The 16589-nt window shown below is 34.1% G+C and overlaps 2 protein-coding genes across 2 annotated transcripts; both read right to left on the bottom strand.

The window, feature by feature from the left end:
- Window positions 1–337: 337 nt before the first annotated feature.
- LOC134269721 (uncharacterized) lies at window positions 338–1389 on the bottom strand. Its single transcript, XM_062751926.1, has 2 exons — window positions 1208–1389; window positions 338–1082 (listed from the first exon to the last, which is right to left on the bottom strand). The coding sequence occupies exons 1-2, from the start codon at window positions 1383–1385 to the stop codon at window positions 406–408; spliced, it is 855 nt and encodes a 284-aa protein (XP_062607910.1). The 5' UTR covers window positions 1386–1389; the 3' UTR covers window positions 338–405.
- Window positions 1390–6378: 4989 nt separating this feature from the next.
- Window positions 6379–13800, bottom strand: LOC134269745 (germ cell-less protein-like 1). Its single transcript, XM_062751949.1, has 13 exons — window positions 13669–13800; window positions 13352–13448; window positions 13068–13165; window positions 12911–12957; window positions 12574–12705; window positions 12206–12290; window positions 11858–11936; window positions 11427–11567; window positions 11170–11236; window positions 10671–10749; window positions 10313–10458; window positions 10076–10163; window positions 6379–7860 (listed from the first exon to the last, which is right to left on the bottom strand). The coding sequence occupies exons 1-13, from the start codon at window positions 13798–13800 to the stop codon at window positions 7354–7356; spliced, it is 1698 nt and encodes a 565-aa protein (XP_062607933.1). The 3' UTR covers window positions 6379–7353.
- Window positions 13801–16589: the final 2789 nt, after the last annotated feature.

Raw genomic sequence — 16589 nt, 5'->3', positions numbered from 1 at the left:
TCGCAATCTGTAAAACAAATCTTGGATTTTCCCTTTTCTATTCTTAGTAACTCAAGTCTTTATCGGTATAATATAATTTAACACGTGGTACAGACCAAACCAATCAATTTTACTGAATTACATAGTAAAAATAATATTATATAAATATAGCCCTTTGATGAGGTCGATCCATAGATATATCGACTTCACAGAAAAGCATATCGACCGAGCACGAAGTGCGAGGTCGATATGCTTTTCTGTGAAGTCGATATATCTATGGATTGACTGAATCAAAGGGCTACATTTGTTATATTATTTTCTTTGGCAAAAATAAAGCTTAAACAATTTTTTGGACCATTATAACATATTCAAACATTTTGTATTAACTAACAACAATTTTGAACACAAAAACTCATTTACTCTGTGTTAGTGTTTTTGCATAATGTTATAGTTTATGGTAACACTTGTGCAGTTGGTAAGGCTCAGGCCTGGAATCGGTACAAGCATGTTAGCTGACTGTAAGGTAGGTGGCTGTACCAAGGTGGTGTTAACCTGAGTTTTCTGTACTTGGACATTCTGTTCAAATTCAATAGAACGTAGGATATCATCAATTCCATCCGATTCATCAAATAAATCTTTCATAAGAACTTCTTCCTGTGAATTTGATAGGGGCAATAAACTGTAATCTTGCATTGGGCTTGGACTAGTGACTGTTTCTGTTGCCTTTCTTCCTGATATTTTCCCTGAGATTATCTGTGACATTACTTTTTTGGTGTTCTCGTTGGTCTTCCCTGAATATGTTTTAAGGGAACTCTCTGCTTTATGACCAGTAACTGACATAATATGTCTACTTGGGATATTTGCTGAATCTAACACACTTACAGTTGTTGCCCGGCATGAATGATTAGTGTAGAGTACATTTATTCCAGCACTGACACAAATTCTTTTCATATACTGTCCAAGTTCATTATGACCCACAGGTATATTACAGTAGTAAGTATTGTCTTTAGGAACACTTCGGGGCTGTTGGAACAATCTTGGGCAATGAGGAGACAGTCGTCGAAGATATTTCACAAAACTTCGTACGGGACATCGGTCACTATCTGAAATTATACAACATAAATTCTAAGAACTGCTTTGACCCAATATCTTATTAAAAGTAGGGTGATTATTATAATTAAAGTAAAAATAAAATTATTTTTTCTTTCCTTACTTTTCAAATATTTACCTTTTATCTCGTACATCCTTCCATCAGATGATTTTTCAGAATCATCTTGATGGTTCTTTGTTTTTTCATCTTTTGTTTTGTACACGAAGAGCTGATTTCCTTCCCCTCTCATTACTGCGAAGTCCTTTCGTGTTAGGGAGGAAAGGTTTTCTCTGCCTCGCCGGCCAAAATGTAACATTATGTCCAAAAAGACCTTAAACAAACAAGACACGATATCACGCTCAAAAACTTTAATATATCATAGGCCTATAGGCCTAATTATTTACAATTTCTTATTCATAATGGCTAAAGTACCAACCTTGTACTGCAACATTTTGGCATCCTCCAAGTTTTGGGTTAAATGTTCATAGATTACTTCCAAATGTTCGTCTGAGATGGGTGGATGGTGATCTATAGCTGCGCGACCCTGTCTTTTTAGCTCTTTAATACACTTGAATGCCCTTGCCGACTTCTTAAAATCAGTTCCTTTCAAAATGTCAATATCAGTTCTCGTTTTCTCTAAATGTCTCTGTAAGCCCTGTCGATACGAAAGCAGTGTTGTTTTTTTATACATCTCACCATCCCTGTTGCGCATCTCAAGGTAAAACTTGGATAAAAGTTCGTCAAGTTTTTCATTGTCGAAAGATTCGAAATCTAACTCCTGCCCCTTCGTTAACAGGTATTCCCGTGATAATTTCATCTGACGTTGAAGTGACTCGTTTGGTATTTTGTGCTTCAACATTCTCCATCAAATTTTTGATGCCTTCATCGTCAATAGAAGCGAATCTTCGCTTTTCAGTTTTTACGAGCTCTTTCGTGTCGTTCATCTTCTGCTAGTTTAGGAACGTACATGAAAGAACGATTTTCATTGGCTAAAATTTTCGATCATGAACTAATCGCAATCTGTAAAACAAATCTTGGATTTTCCCTTTTCTATTCTTAGTAACTCAAGTCTTTATCGGTATAATATAATTTAACACGTGGTACAGACCAAACCAATCAATTTTACTGAATTACATAGTAAAAATAATATATTTTAATAGCATTTTACACAAAAATTAATTAAAAATCTTATTTCATTTAAAAGTTATTAAAACTTCAAATTTTTTGGCGGGTTTGATTGTCACATCCTTGCACTTTCACAAATTTTAATTTTATTCTTAACACTTAGGAAAAGTGTCAATCTTGTTGTGTATGAAAGAAAAATATTAATACTATAATCCAGAAAATTCAGAGTAGACATGTTCGAAAGCAAAACAAACACACAATATATTCTCAGTCCGTGCAGTTTAATAACTTTTAAATGAAATAAGATTTTTAATTAATTTTTGTGTGAAATGCTATCAAAATATATAATTCGTGATATTATACTGAAAATATTAACTTCAAATCTGTGTCCAAGTACCTTTAAAGTTTTCTTAAAAAGTAAGAAAATACCATCAAACTCATTTATCATATTTAAAAATTGGCAATAATAGATGTTAAGAAAAAAAATTATGCGTATGGACTACGCTGTTCTTAATTAGGAATTTAATGATTTTTCTTCTTTTTTCCATTTCCTTGTTGAAATTAATCGTTACCAAATCCTGTTATTTTTCATTCATTAATATCTTAAATACGAGACACATTAACACTTCGTGAAATACAATGTACTTGTCGAAAGGTGTCTATGCTTTTATGACTGAAATACTCATCTTAACAAACAAAATAGCAGTTGTAAAGAACATCAATATCTATATGAAATTCAAAATATTTCTAAAATTCGTTGTTATGGTAAAAAAAAATATCCGGTTTATTTTGTCGACTTTTACATGCATTCTGTATGCGAAGTATTTATTAAAGTAAGCAGAGGGAAAATGGTAAAAAAAAAAATCAATACATGGATGGCTACCTTTTCACTTCAATGTGCTTTTTCAAGTATACTTTAATGTTGATATTAGATTATTGACTTTTCGTAAATTATATTGTTTTTATTACATTAACACCCTTGAATGAAACTTAATGCAACGATGCTAATGTAGCATCAACAGATATTCTATGACTTAAAAAAAAGGACCAACATTGCCAGAGATCATTCGATACATCACACAATGACATATCTAATATTTTAAAAATACAAGTTCCATAAAACATCTTTATCTATCATAAGCAATAGCCTTCATAATTATCGATAATCTATAACCAAGGTCCGATTTATTCAAATACTTTATTCATACATTTATTAAAATGTCTTCACTTTCCTCAGATTTTACAGGAAATTTAAAACGAACTGTATGGACAACTGCTAAGATGAAATCAAAGCCAAAAACTTATTCTAAGCAACCAACGGGCGTTTGCAAACTAATCAAACCAGCTTAGCATCCCACTAAATTTCCCTTGGCATTAATAAGTTGATTTATGCATTTACTCTACAACATTTTGTTATCCTCTCGTATGAGAAACTTGAAATCCAATTTCTAGCTGGGCTTTAGGCTTGTCTTGAATCAAAGAAGATTCCTCTTTAAATGAATGATTACTTAGGATTTTATGCTTCAAGATACATTTGGATACCAAACAAGAGACATTGCGCTTTAGAAAAAGTTCGCAATATCCTAGATTCTTCATTAAAACTAATGCATATCGTATGTAATAATTTTTTTAAACTATTTTGGACAAATGTCTATTTGCTTATTTATTTATCTTGATTTCGCCATATTTATTAATCTTTTCGTGATTAACGATAACAATTTTTATATTAACTCTGACAAAGTGTAGACCCAAATAAAAGTAAAGGTTTAATATAAAATGTACTTATTGGTACATTCACTTCGTTTCCTGAGCCAGTGTGCAATTATTTATAATAAGAGATTGATAATAAGGCTTCAGACAAATAAGTCAATGTCACACGGGTTTCGAAAATCTCGTTTAAAGTCAACATTTTATATATTATGGCCATTACAATAACATTGTTTCCTGTCAGCCGGTGGATACAAGGACATTTGTTGACTTGGTTTCATGGCAATATGTTTGTCAGACCCAAGAACCAAACAGTAAGGTTCCAGTGGTTGACAAAATACAATTTGCCCGAAAGCCAATAAATAATTGTTTCGTTAAATCTTATTTTAAATTGAACATACTGGCATCTTGCCCTGACTTCTATATGCTTGCCATACATGTTACGAGATTGTAATTGATAATATATAGCTGATTCTACCCAATGTGAAACGTTAAAACCCTCACAATGGTCCAATATCGCATCGACTGGTCCAACTTCTCAATCAACAATCCAACTTCGACTTTTGTGGCGGCTTAGAAAAACAGTTCTATCCATTTTTTAGAGGAAGTTATGGATATGCTGTTATTACCTGATTCGTGAGTACAGGTGTATGCAAATTATGTTTTTAAACAAGAGGCCCATGGGCCTTATAGGTCACCTGAGTATTATGCAACAACTTTCCAGTGATTGAATTTGATTCATGTTTTAAGCCAGATGCTATGGCATTCACAATTTTGAAAGAGGCACCATTGATCATCATATCAATACACTTAGCAGTTGCTTAATTTGTTTACTTAATACCCATATGCAGGGTAAGGGAACAAAAAATGCATTTCAACTAATCAGTAATATTCAGCAATAATCAATAGTGCCCCTTTTTTACCACACATGAACCCCTGACCCTTAGGCCTTGATATTTGATTAATACCAAGGAGCTTTTCAAACCATTCATTCATTTTCAGTATATAAGTACAGCCCCCCCCCCTTCTATGGTACCCTGACCCTGGGGCCTTGAAATTCACAATTCTGGAAGATATGGGCCCTTGTCCAGCAAACTATATAGGTAAAAATCATCTGCTTAATACCCTGGAGCAGAAGAAAATTTTCAAAGATTTAATGTATTTTCACTATATAATCAATAGAGCCCCGCCCTAACACCAGAACCCCTGACCCTGGGGCCATAAAATTCACAATTTTGGTAGAGGCACTCTTGCTCATCATAACTATGCACTTAGTTAGTTTATTTAATACCCAGAAGCAGAAAAGATTTTCAAAGAATTCATGTATTTTCACTATATAATCAATAGAGCCCAGCCCTAACACCAGAACCCCTGACCCTGGGGCCAAACAAATTCACAGTTTTGGTAGAGGCACTCTTGTTCATCATAACTATACACTTAGTTAGTTTATTTAATACCCAGGAGCAGAGAAGAAGATTTTCAGAGAATTCATGTATTTTCACTATATAATCTATAGAGCCCCGCCCTAACACTAGATTTTCCTGACCCTGGGGCCATAAAATTCACAATTTTGGTAGAGGCACTTTGCTTCATCATAACTATGTACTTAATATTTTTTATTTAATACCCAGGAGCAGAGAAGAAGATTTTCAAAGAATTCATGTATTTTAACTATATAATCAATAGAGCCCCACCCTAACACCAGAACCCCTGACCCTGGGGCCATAAAATTCACAATTTTGGTAGAGGCACTCTTGCTCATCATAACTATGCACTTAGCTAGTTTATTTAATACCCAGGAGCAGAGAAGAAGATTTTCAAAGAATTCATGTATTTTCACTATATAATCAATAGCGCCCCGCCCTATCACCAGAACCCCTGACCCTGGGGCCATAAAATTCACAATTTTGGTAGTGGCACTCTTGCTCATCATAACTATGTGCTTAGTTGGTTTATTTAATACCCAGGAGCAGAGAAGAAGATTTTCAGAGAAATAATGCATTTTCACTACCTACTTATTTAGCCCCGCCCTAGCACTAAAACCCCTGACCCCAGGACCATGAATTTCACAATTTTGATAGAGGACTCATTGCTGATTACAATCATGCAAACAGTTTGACTGCTTGATGTCCAGGAGTTAAGAAGAAGATTTTTAAAGATTGCATTAATTCTAGTGGTTTTGGCCCCACCCCTCAGGCCCCAGGGGGGCAGGGATCATGAAATTCACAATTTTTGTTCCCCTTCAGCCATAGATGCTTTAGGCCAAATTTGGTTGAAATTGGTTCAGTGGTTGCAGAGAAGAAGCTGAAAATGTTCAAATGTTAACGCAGGTTAACACAACGCACGACGCACGACGACGGACGAAAACGGATAGCAATAGGTCACCTGAGTTTACTCAGGTGACCTAAAAAGAAGACAGATAAAAGCTTGTGCTTTCTGACGTTTATTATATTTCTCATTCAATTTTATTCTTAATTTTATTCCAATTCAATGTTTTATCATTCATTTTGACACCTCTTGATTTTAAACATATATTCAATTAGAAATCTAATCTCTTTTTAATATTACTCATTCAGGCTTTTATTTATTTAATGTATTCACTCAGTAACTCAGTTGTTATTATTTTTTTTCAACACCATTAAATGAATATATAATTCATACCCTTTTTTACTACCGCATTGCAAATGCTCACTTCTTTGAGAACTCATTGAAATCTTTTTAATATCAATTATCACTGAGGTGACTTTTATACCTCCAGTTTTTTTTTGTGAACACATGAATGTCGTAATTTACTTTAATTGAAAAATTAACTTAATTATATTTATAAATTCATCCCCCCTTATTTGGTATTTTACTACATCGTTCCATCTGCGTCTAATACCAAATATATCTCTTTTTTAACTATCAAGAGCCTTACAACTCATTTAATCTCAGACAATTACAATGCGTGTATTTACATCTTTGGTGGGCTTCTCTGATACGCGGCTATCCCTTCGAGGGGATCATAAATCGCCACAGACTAATCAAGTACAGCCGTACATATCAATCAATGTCTCCGTACCTCATAGAGGAAATAAAGTCCCTTAGAGAGAGGGGGGAAATGCATGTTGATTTTTTTTTTCTTTTTGTAAAAAGTAAACATAATGCATACTTAAAAAGAAATAAAGTGAAATTGGTCTTTGCATATATTTCCATTTTAAAGTAAACAAATGTCATGTGCATTTCATTTTTCTGGCTTACCATACTGCCATAACTTTCAATTGTATTTTTTTATATAAACAAACACTTTAGTAATAATATGGTTTTGCCTCTTCGCCTTAGCTATAAATCATTCTGTCCTACGTACGTATTAGAAGTTAGCTTTGCAAAGCCCTCACCGTATGCATCAGTTCAACATTATATAATAATCGCCTCCATACTTCCATTGCGGGGATCAGAAGATACCTTTGACATCACAGGACGAATTCTTCCTCAGGGTACCTTAGAGCACGTTTCTCATTATTTACAGAAACTGAAGGTGCACTATCTGTGTCCGTATTTTCGGATTCGTTTGCTTGAGAAGTCGTCGATGATAAGAGTTCTACTGTAGCTGCTGAGCTTGCCGGATTACTGTCATCACTTCTAGTTTTATGGTTGATTAGTGAGAGCTTTTTCTTCGGATGTCGAGGGTCGCTGACCACTTTCCCTTTATTACAGAGTTTAATGGTAGAACTGGATAAGGAGACGTCCTGTATCAGCGATTTGTTAGCATTATCGGCAATGTTTTCCGTCTGAGATTCAGCATTACATGTTATCACTTTACAAGTTTGAGATGAGCTGTTCTGTAGTTTCCTGGACTGGGCCGCGGTACAAATATCGATATGGTCGGGTTGTGAGGACACCTGTCCGGTTAGTAAGATATTCATACTCAGATAGAGCGGAAAGGTGAAGGCCTTCGTGACGGTCAATGCTAGCATTTCCTGAAATAGCAAAACTGGTAGATTTTTACGAGGTAATTATCCATAATCCTTTAATTATTTATTCCGACGTGTCGTCTGGATGAATATTATTCCCAAACGATTTTTTACGCATTTTACTTCTATGGATAACAAAATCACGACAAATGATTTATTGCTTGTCTGTTAATATAAATCTACATTAATAGGAAAAAATAATAGATACCAATTTGCAGCAAGAATGTGTATGTATGTGCATGGTTACCTTCTTGTAGAAGTCCATTATATCTATCTATGTTCCAGATTATTCCACAAATGTATTTGTTACTTCCCAATCAATCCATTTGTAAACCATGTATAATTACCGAAAAGAAATCAATCTTATAAAATGTCATATGTCTGATATCTGTCATTGTCATTGTCATTGATATCCTTATTCTCTGTAAGACCTGTAGACCTGTAGACCAGACAATGTACATTCAATTACTCGATACATCAGCAAGAGTTAAGCAGGCTTGTCATCAGTTAAAACAATGATATACTAGAAGACTACTTATGAATGCGATACTTTAATCTATTTCATTACTGACATTAAAACTGTTCCAATATATTTCTTACAGCAATGAAAATACCAAAAGAAATGAATTGGATTTTTATCAATGACGGTTCCAGCTTTTACGCAAACAGTTTCAACAATATATTAACATTATCGTTTATATGTTGGATTAAATAATGAAATTGTTTTATACAGAGTTACTTATTTCTAATGTTAAGGGAATTCTGTTTTAATCTTAATATTACCGATTTTCTGTGAATAATTAAAAATCCCACAATAACTGATTCTTTTCTCATTATTTAATAAGTAACCTTGGATGAAACACAGAGTAAAATGATATACTTCTAGAATTCAAACTTTAGAAATGCAAGAGATGGCAAAACGTTCTGTACATTTACAAAAATATTAAAACAAACAAATGAAGTGTTCATCTAGACAAATGCAAATGCATCTATAAAATAGGTAGTCTCACACTAAATAAATGTTCTGCTACTGTGTATCCCTAGATGAAACAGTGATGCAGATTTGAATTGTATAGGATTTAAAGTTAACTGGAATGGTCCAAAAAAATTCTAACTTGGTCCAAATTTAATCCGACCATTGCTCAAACAGCAAATGAAAATTAAACCCAGCATCTGGAGTAATTCTGGAAGTTAGCTTCCCTAGATGTATATTCATGCAAGTTTATTACTCAAGTATGAACCAGCTACAAAACTTTAATCAGAAAGATCGTCAGATGCAGGATTTGAAGTATGTTTCCATCCCTTAAAGCATTCACCGTGCAAGTCTGGTCCAGGTAGGGCTAACAGTAACATGTACTTGGGAATGGACATGCTCCAAAAATTTTAACTGGGACACCAATATTGTTGATTTCTCCATAAATATTTTATGCCTAGTAGAAAATTGAAGTTAATTTATTCTGTTTTTAAAAACAGAATCATAATTGGATGAAACTAAAAATTGATTAACATTTTAATGAGGGCAAGGGCTACAACACTTGTTCACCTTTCTGACAAGAAATCAAATACAGTAACTGTAGATTGGCAAATAATCACGATGGTTTTAATTTTGCTGTGTTCGCGATTTATCATTTTTCTGCAAAATTAAATCCATCGTGAATTCTCTAACCAGTTCTTAGATAACTTAGTTAAGATGCTAATACAAAATTTGAAAATTACAAAATTCTCTTACTAGTTCTTAGGTTACTTAGTTTAGATGCTAATACAAAATTTGAATTCATTTCTTGCAGCGTGAAATTAAAACCATCGCAATTGGTACTTTTTGGGATATCATAAAATTTTAACACCGTGAAATTAAAAGGACTTACAGTATATAGATATAAGGAATGTCTTCAGGTTGTATCCAAGCATTTCAACCCATGATTTAAGCAACTTTAGTTAAACTAAATCTTTTCCCCCCATTCTAGCCCCCCCCCCCCTCTTTGACCCCAGGGCAAAGCACTGTAAGCAAAAGTTGAATTATTTAAAAATCTTCACAACATAATATTGTTAGTTAACTTATTTACTACTTCAAATGTTGTTTCAAAACTTTTGTTTCTTAAAGGCCAGAGTACCAGTATGTATGTATATATGTACTATTCTCTATCAACCATTTCCCACATTTAAACTGAGGGTCGATTATTATTATAAAAAGTGGGCCCTGACATTAAGTATCTGATATTACCTCATCCTTATGTAGGGACAGTTTCTGGATCTCTGTAGTTTTAGTCTCCGTTACTTTTCCATCTTTATCCACAGAAGCCACAGTCAGCCTTCAAAATAAAGTTATGTCCTCTTTAACATCAACACATAAATATTGATCAGCGAACCTAACTATATGACTGAAAAAGTCGTAGTTATCTTCAACAAGTCAAATAACATGAATGTTTGTGTTTAACTGTTACAAAACATATTAGTTTACCTGTAGGCAAAATTTCGGACTTTTTCCAGGCTAGCTGAGTGAGGGTTGGGCTGGGTGAGAGTATTTCGCTTGATGAAGATCAGGTTGTTAACATAGGTGAGTAAAATGTCTACTCCGTAATTATAACCAACCCAACGCCAACAGTACTGAAATAGAGAGAGCTCGGATTAGGTGTTAGATCACAAGAAAATATCCCCATATAGCAGTAATCATATTTGATATCACGGCAATTACATCAAGTACAGGTATCAATAGATTTTTTTTTTCCATTCAGAAATGAATCAAAACAACTCAATAACATTTGATCATTGATATATCTTTATATAGTATAAATTTTCTCTTGGTCAGGAAAACTTACCTCTCCTTCACATTTAAGGAGTCTCCCACACCTTAAGGAGGTTTGATTAAAATGATTTTCATCTGGAATTTCCTCTGGACTGTTGATTTAAAGATAAAATGTAATAAAAGTTTACAAGTATATTACTTCATTCTAGGCATAAGATTTTACTTCTGACAAGAAAGGATTGCAGATTGAAGAAGATTGACTTAAGGAATAAATAATGAATGAAAAGTAGATAAACACACAGTCACATGAAATAAGAACCGTTAAATGGTCCCTCCCCAAAAGTAGGAAGATTGTCACATGCACAATACAAAACTCTGAAATCTAGTGTCAGATCTATGCAAAATTAAGTTTCTTTAATTTCAAACAGTCTGAAAATGTTTTACTGAGATTTGTATAAAAAATTTATCTTCAATTAAAAAAAAAAAATAAATTCCCTCCCTCCGGTGTCTGAAACCCTCTAGCCGGCAATTCCAAACAAACAATTTTTTAAGGGTGGCCTAAGAACCGTTACCCTTTGTCCTTGGATTGTTCTAATTTCATTTTTCTCCACATGCCATGATATAAAGGCTTAATCCACTCTAAAATTAGGAAAAGAAATTATATAGTTTTGTGTTTGAATTTTTTTTCTTCAGGAATTTTATGAAATAAATCACGGGTGGCTACAAAGAAATAACAATAACCCCCGCCCCCCACCCCTTTCGACATTTTTTTCATTCAAAGTTCAAGGTTAAATACTGACAAAGTTCATGATTAAATACTGATTCTGACCTAGATTGATTATCCTGTCCTGTTCCAGTATCAGCAGTGAGTCCAGATCTATGACAATATGCTGCCATCTTATAGGACTGAAGGCTGGTAGGTATGTCTGTCCTTCAGAAGATTCTAGATAACAGTCGGGTTCATCAGCCCCTAAAGAAAAAGAGTGAATTGAAATTTAATTTCATTATGTAAGTATGCATCATACACAATCTGATTAAAATCAGATCTTTGTAAAAATTTCAAAATTCTGTTAGTCTTTTTACTGGGACTATCAGAATTTCAGTGCAAAACAAGATCTGATATTAATCAGATTGAAATAATACACTGAATATGCATATTTCTTAGATTTACAGGCACAGATTTCTATCCCAGATTATGTGAGGAGAATTATCTATGTAAAACAGATGTACAAGTATTAATTAGCAGGCATAATTACTTACTTTTAAAGAAATCATCAATGACAGAGAGCATTGATTTATAGTCTCCACACCAGGTAGGATTCTCTTTCAGAAATATCCACTAAAATATAAATCAGCATCCACATACATATTTCTATACAACACTTATATATTTTACAGTAAAACCTGTTTAGTACGAACACAGATATTGCTAAGTCACGGATATAGCAAAGTCATTTTGGATCCCCAACTAAATAATAATTATGAATTTCTTACATGGATATAAGGAATTACGGATATAGTGAAGTAATTTCATAAGTCCCAGTGACTTCATTATAACCGAGTTTTACTGTACATAAATTAGAGTCATACAACAAGCAGACATCTTACCCGTTTTAACACTGTGTACACATCCATTTCTACCTGCATAACAAACAATCTGGGATCTCCAACTAAGTTTTTCATCATGTCAACACTGTGTATTGAAGAAATGTTGAATAAAAATTGACAGTATGATACAGCATGTGAAAAAAATTATATAAAAATTCTAAACATTAAACTCTAGAAAGCAAAACAAGCAAAGAAAATGTCTAAATCATTTCAAAATGTTCATATTTTTTATTGACTAAGACACCAAGAGTTATTCATTATGAAAACAAATAATTTGTCTCAAACAGTATCTGTCTTGCATGAAACTGTGACAATATCTACATTGTGTCTACATCATATAAAAGATCGAAAACACACACAAATCTGACCTGATTTGTTTAAAGAGGTCAAGGTCGGTTGAGGTCAGGATGTTGGTAAGGAGCCAGTTATAGCACTCTGCTTTCAGGTTCTCCACACTGTATCTACAGCAGGCTTCATGGTAGCTACACACTGTGTCTCCACTGTAATTATATAGAAGAAAACTTTGTGTTACATTATATTCAGCTGTATATTGTTTAGATATTATGTACAACTACATAGCTGAACAGGTATTTTAAGAATGAAGAAAATAAGTGGACTGGTAGGTGAAGCCTTTACGTGTGTGCTCAATATATGTTTGTACTATTCAGTGAAATTCAGGTTTAGAATAATAAAGCTGACACCCACCTTATAGTGTTACTCATCAAAGTCAAACACTGCTGCTTTAAACCATCCTACAAAAATATCAACATTATATAATTAAAGCCTTCCTAGAAAGGAATATCTATGATTTCAGTTTACACCAGGCTACAGAGAAGCTGAGCCTGGCTTTGCTCAGACCTACCAGCTGTAGGAGAAATGCTGCCGCCAGAACCCCTACCACCTCCACTGGCTTGATAAACACATAATCCCTGTACAGAGAACCAAAGGCGGTCTTCAGAGCTACAACAAAGTTTTAACTTTCATGATATATCAACATTGCATAATCATATTCATGTAGAAATGTGCTTTAATTTTTTGAGAGGTGAGATAAAAGCAAAATTGTACAGATGTGCATGTATCAAGAATTTTTTTTAAATTTTTTTAAGATAGATAATTTATAAACTTTCTTTTTTTTTTTCTCCTAACCTGCAGTGTCTATGGCTGGGTCAGGAATCTGTAAGTCTATTTCAGACAGAAGAGATTCCCTCCAGGAACCATTGAACATGCAGGCAAAGTAAGGCGACTGAAAATAATATCAAACAAAGTTAACTTTACCTCAATCTTTTGAAAAAGTTAGATATTGTGAAGAATTTATTTTCTGGAAAACTTATCAATATTCTCAATGAACAAAAAATAATGCAGTTTTGAAAGCTTACTCATGTTTTTAAAACAAAAGATGCTTGTTTTCAAGACAAGTTATCATTTCTTGATGAATGCCTATACATTCAAAAGTAAATTCTCACCTGAGAGAGATATATTTTGTGAAGTTTCCACTCTTGTTCTAGTGCATATATTTTGATATCACTATTTTCCCCATCAAGAAATAATGTCTGATAAATGTACTTTGATGTTGATTTGTCTGATAAACTTCTCATGCGACCACTGACAGTGATGTCCTGCCACAAGAGTGTCAGTTAATCCCATATGAAATGTTGAGCACTAGTACTTTGATGTTGATTTGAGTCTTTTTCTGTAAAAATATATATACATATAGTAGCAAACCATTTCCATGTAGCATACACCTTAAGCATCATATTAACTTTATACATATGATTTGTATGTATGCAGTGGACAGTGGTTTATATTTATAGAGTAACTTTTAGCTAATTTATTAATTTTTGTTCTCAAGTTTAAATTCAAATTTGTGATGGTTTGTTACATTGATCTATGCTGCAGACAAAATTTAAGAAATGTCTAGCTGTCTGACAAAATCTATTTAGTCCCAACTTCTTTGTCAATTTGGTCCAGATGTAGAGACAATTTTGCCATTAAATATTTTGACAAAAGAATTTGTCAATGAGAATGTAGTAGTTTAACCATGTCTCAAAACACTGGCGTCCCACAAAATGCACAGCATATTATTAATAACATATGAATTATGTTCAGAAATGACTATGAACCTTTCTATCAACCTTTCTACAAAAAAATGTATGACTAATAAAATATATTTTAATTTTGGAGAATTTTTTCGGAGTTTGGATTGAATAACTGAGTCAAAGTTTCATTAAACGAACTGTCAACGAGTTTCAAAGTTATTAGGAGTTACAAGCCTGACACTCAAATGACAGTAATTTGTCAAGTAAACAGGTAAACATTTCAGACTCATTATAATTTTACAATACTTAATACAAATAACTTTTTCACCTTTTAGGTGTATGAATGTCTGAGAGTGGGGCTAAACCAACTTCCAGATCCGACTTTGTTGGGGAGGGGCTTTCCTCCGAACGTCCCACAACTCCCTCTACTTTCTCTTCGTTGTCTGATTTATCCGAGTCAATTTCAAGCTTTCTTTTGGTCCCTCTTTTACCATGTGCACTTCCAGAATGCTTTGAAAACTTATTTGATATGGCAGAGCTTAACTTATTGCCCATAATTTGTCCAATATGAATAATTAATACCAGATAGTAAAACAGATGAGATATTGAGAGAGGTAACGCTAAAATGTCAACATCCGGTTATGGGCGATCACTCTTCCAGAGTAAGAATTGGGTAAAATTAGTTTACGAGCGTTTAAAACAAAATAATGCATTTTAACAGCCGTTGCGAATTTTAAAAAAATCTTTTGCGAAATAAGAATCTTAAGTTAATTTTTACAGTAAAAACTGGAGTTTTTTTGTAAGTTAAACATCTGAACAAACAGTCCACCTCCAATTCTTGTGACTGACCCCCCTTTTTTATTTTAAAAATCAATTCATTTCCTCAATTTTGCAAGAAAGAAAGAAAGAAAATTACAAAAAATAAATTCGAAAGATATATGAAATAAAAGTATCACAAGTTCTCGTCATATTTTACACGAAAAGTAAATTCAACCTTTTCTGACCGGGAGTGGGCCATATAGTACATACATGATTATATATAATATATACAGGGGTCAAAGGCTGGTGAAGGTCTCGAAGGGTGTAACTGATGTCACTAAGTTACATTATCAAAACTTCGATTCAATGTCTTCCGTCGCAAATAGGTTCTGCCAGCAAGTCACTGTGACACATCTCACAACTCCTCCTTTGGTGACCCTGGAAATACAGCCGTTGCGAATTTTAGCTGAATGACAGTGGCAAAAAGCGAGTCTCCAGCGCCTTTAAATAACTGGGGCCTGTGAATAAGGGAAGGAAAACCAAACAGAAAACCACCGGTCCTCCGGGTCCGGGGGGGGGGGGGGGGGGGGGGGGAGGAGTTGTGCACAGGGTTAGCAACCCTGCCATATAAAACAACAAGTGTACAGAAAGGCAAACAAGATTTAGTCAAAAGTGAAGACTTCTCAAATTCTGGAAGAAGTTTCTTCAAAAGGAAAACGAAGGACGCCATGTGGTGAAAGCCAGAGACAGAAGGAAACTACAAGACCGGAAATTCTTCTCGGACCTAGAATTTTCAATTTTAGAACTTTGAATTACAAGAACCATGTACGAAGCAGGGAAAACAGCGCAAATTGCAGCAGAGATGAGAAATTACAATCTTACACTGCACGACATTAATGAGACAAGATGGATTCAATCAGGACTGTGCAGACTTACTACAGGTGAATTACTCCTCTATTCCGGACATGAAGTAGAAAATTTACCGCATTCTCAAGGAGTGGCACTCATGTTATCCAAAAACAGCAAGGATCGAAGCATTAATAGGCGGGGAAGCACATGTACCAAGGATCATAAAGGCATAATTTAAAACAAAACATAAACGGATTAGCACAAATATTATACAATGCTATGCTCCAACAAATGATGCAGAGGAAGAAGCAAAAAACGAAGTGAGTTCTACAACAGACTTCAAAACATTATTGACACCTCTAGAGAAAGAGATGGTAACATCATGATGGGAGACCTTAATGGAAAAATTAGAAATGATAACACCGGATATGGTGAGGTAATGGGACAGCATGGACTGGGACGAGTGAATGGAAATGGTGAAAGATTAGCAAACTTATGTGTATTCAACAAACTGGTCATTGGTGGCACTCTATTTCAGCTCAAAAGAATCCACAAGCCACCTGGGTATCAACAGACCAGAAAACTGAAAAGCAGATAGACCATATATGGATCAATAAAAAGTTTAGAAGGTCTTTGCAGGATACTAGAGTCAAACGAGCAGCAGATGTAGCTTCAGATCACCATCTACTGACAGGCAGCATCAAACGGAAGCTCAAGAAAATGAAAACAGAAGGAAACTC

This window comes from Saccostrea cucullata, unplaced genomic scaffold (assembly GCF_032062105.1).
Source record: "Saccostrea cucullata isolate Sc308-1 unplaced genomic scaffold, CSIRO_AGI_Scuc_v1 ctg382, whole genome shotgun sequence".
In the NCBI taxonomy this organism is placed as follows: domain Eukaryota; kingdom Metazoa; phylum Mollusca; class Bivalvia; order Ostreida; family Ostreidae; genus Saccostrea; species Saccostrea cuccullata.
The sequence above is the reverse complement of the archived record's forward strand: the minus strand, read 5'-3'. Positions and strand labels throughout refer to the sequence as shown.

Coding starts and splice junctions, on each gene's coding strand:
- LOC134269721 (XM_062751926.1), bottom strand. CDS start 1,385: ATGTTACATTTTGGCCGGCGAGGCAGAGAAAACCTTTCCTCCCTAACA. Junction 1,083..1,207: donor AAGGATGTACGAGATAAAAG/GTAAATATTTGA, acceptor GTATAATTTCAG/ATAGTGACCGATGTCCCGTA.
- LOC134269745 (XM_062751949.1), bottom strand. CDS start 13,800: ATGAGAAGTTTATCAGACAAATCAACATCAAAGTACATTTATCAGACA. Junction 12,958..13,067: donor CAGCATTTCTCCTACAGCTG/GTAGGTCTGAGC, acceptor ATATTTTTGTAG/GATGGTTTAAAGCAGCAGTG. Junction 11,568..11,857: donor CATTGATGATTTCTTTAAAA/GTAAGTAATTAT, acceptor CTTTTTCTTTAG/GGGCTGATGAACCCGACTGT.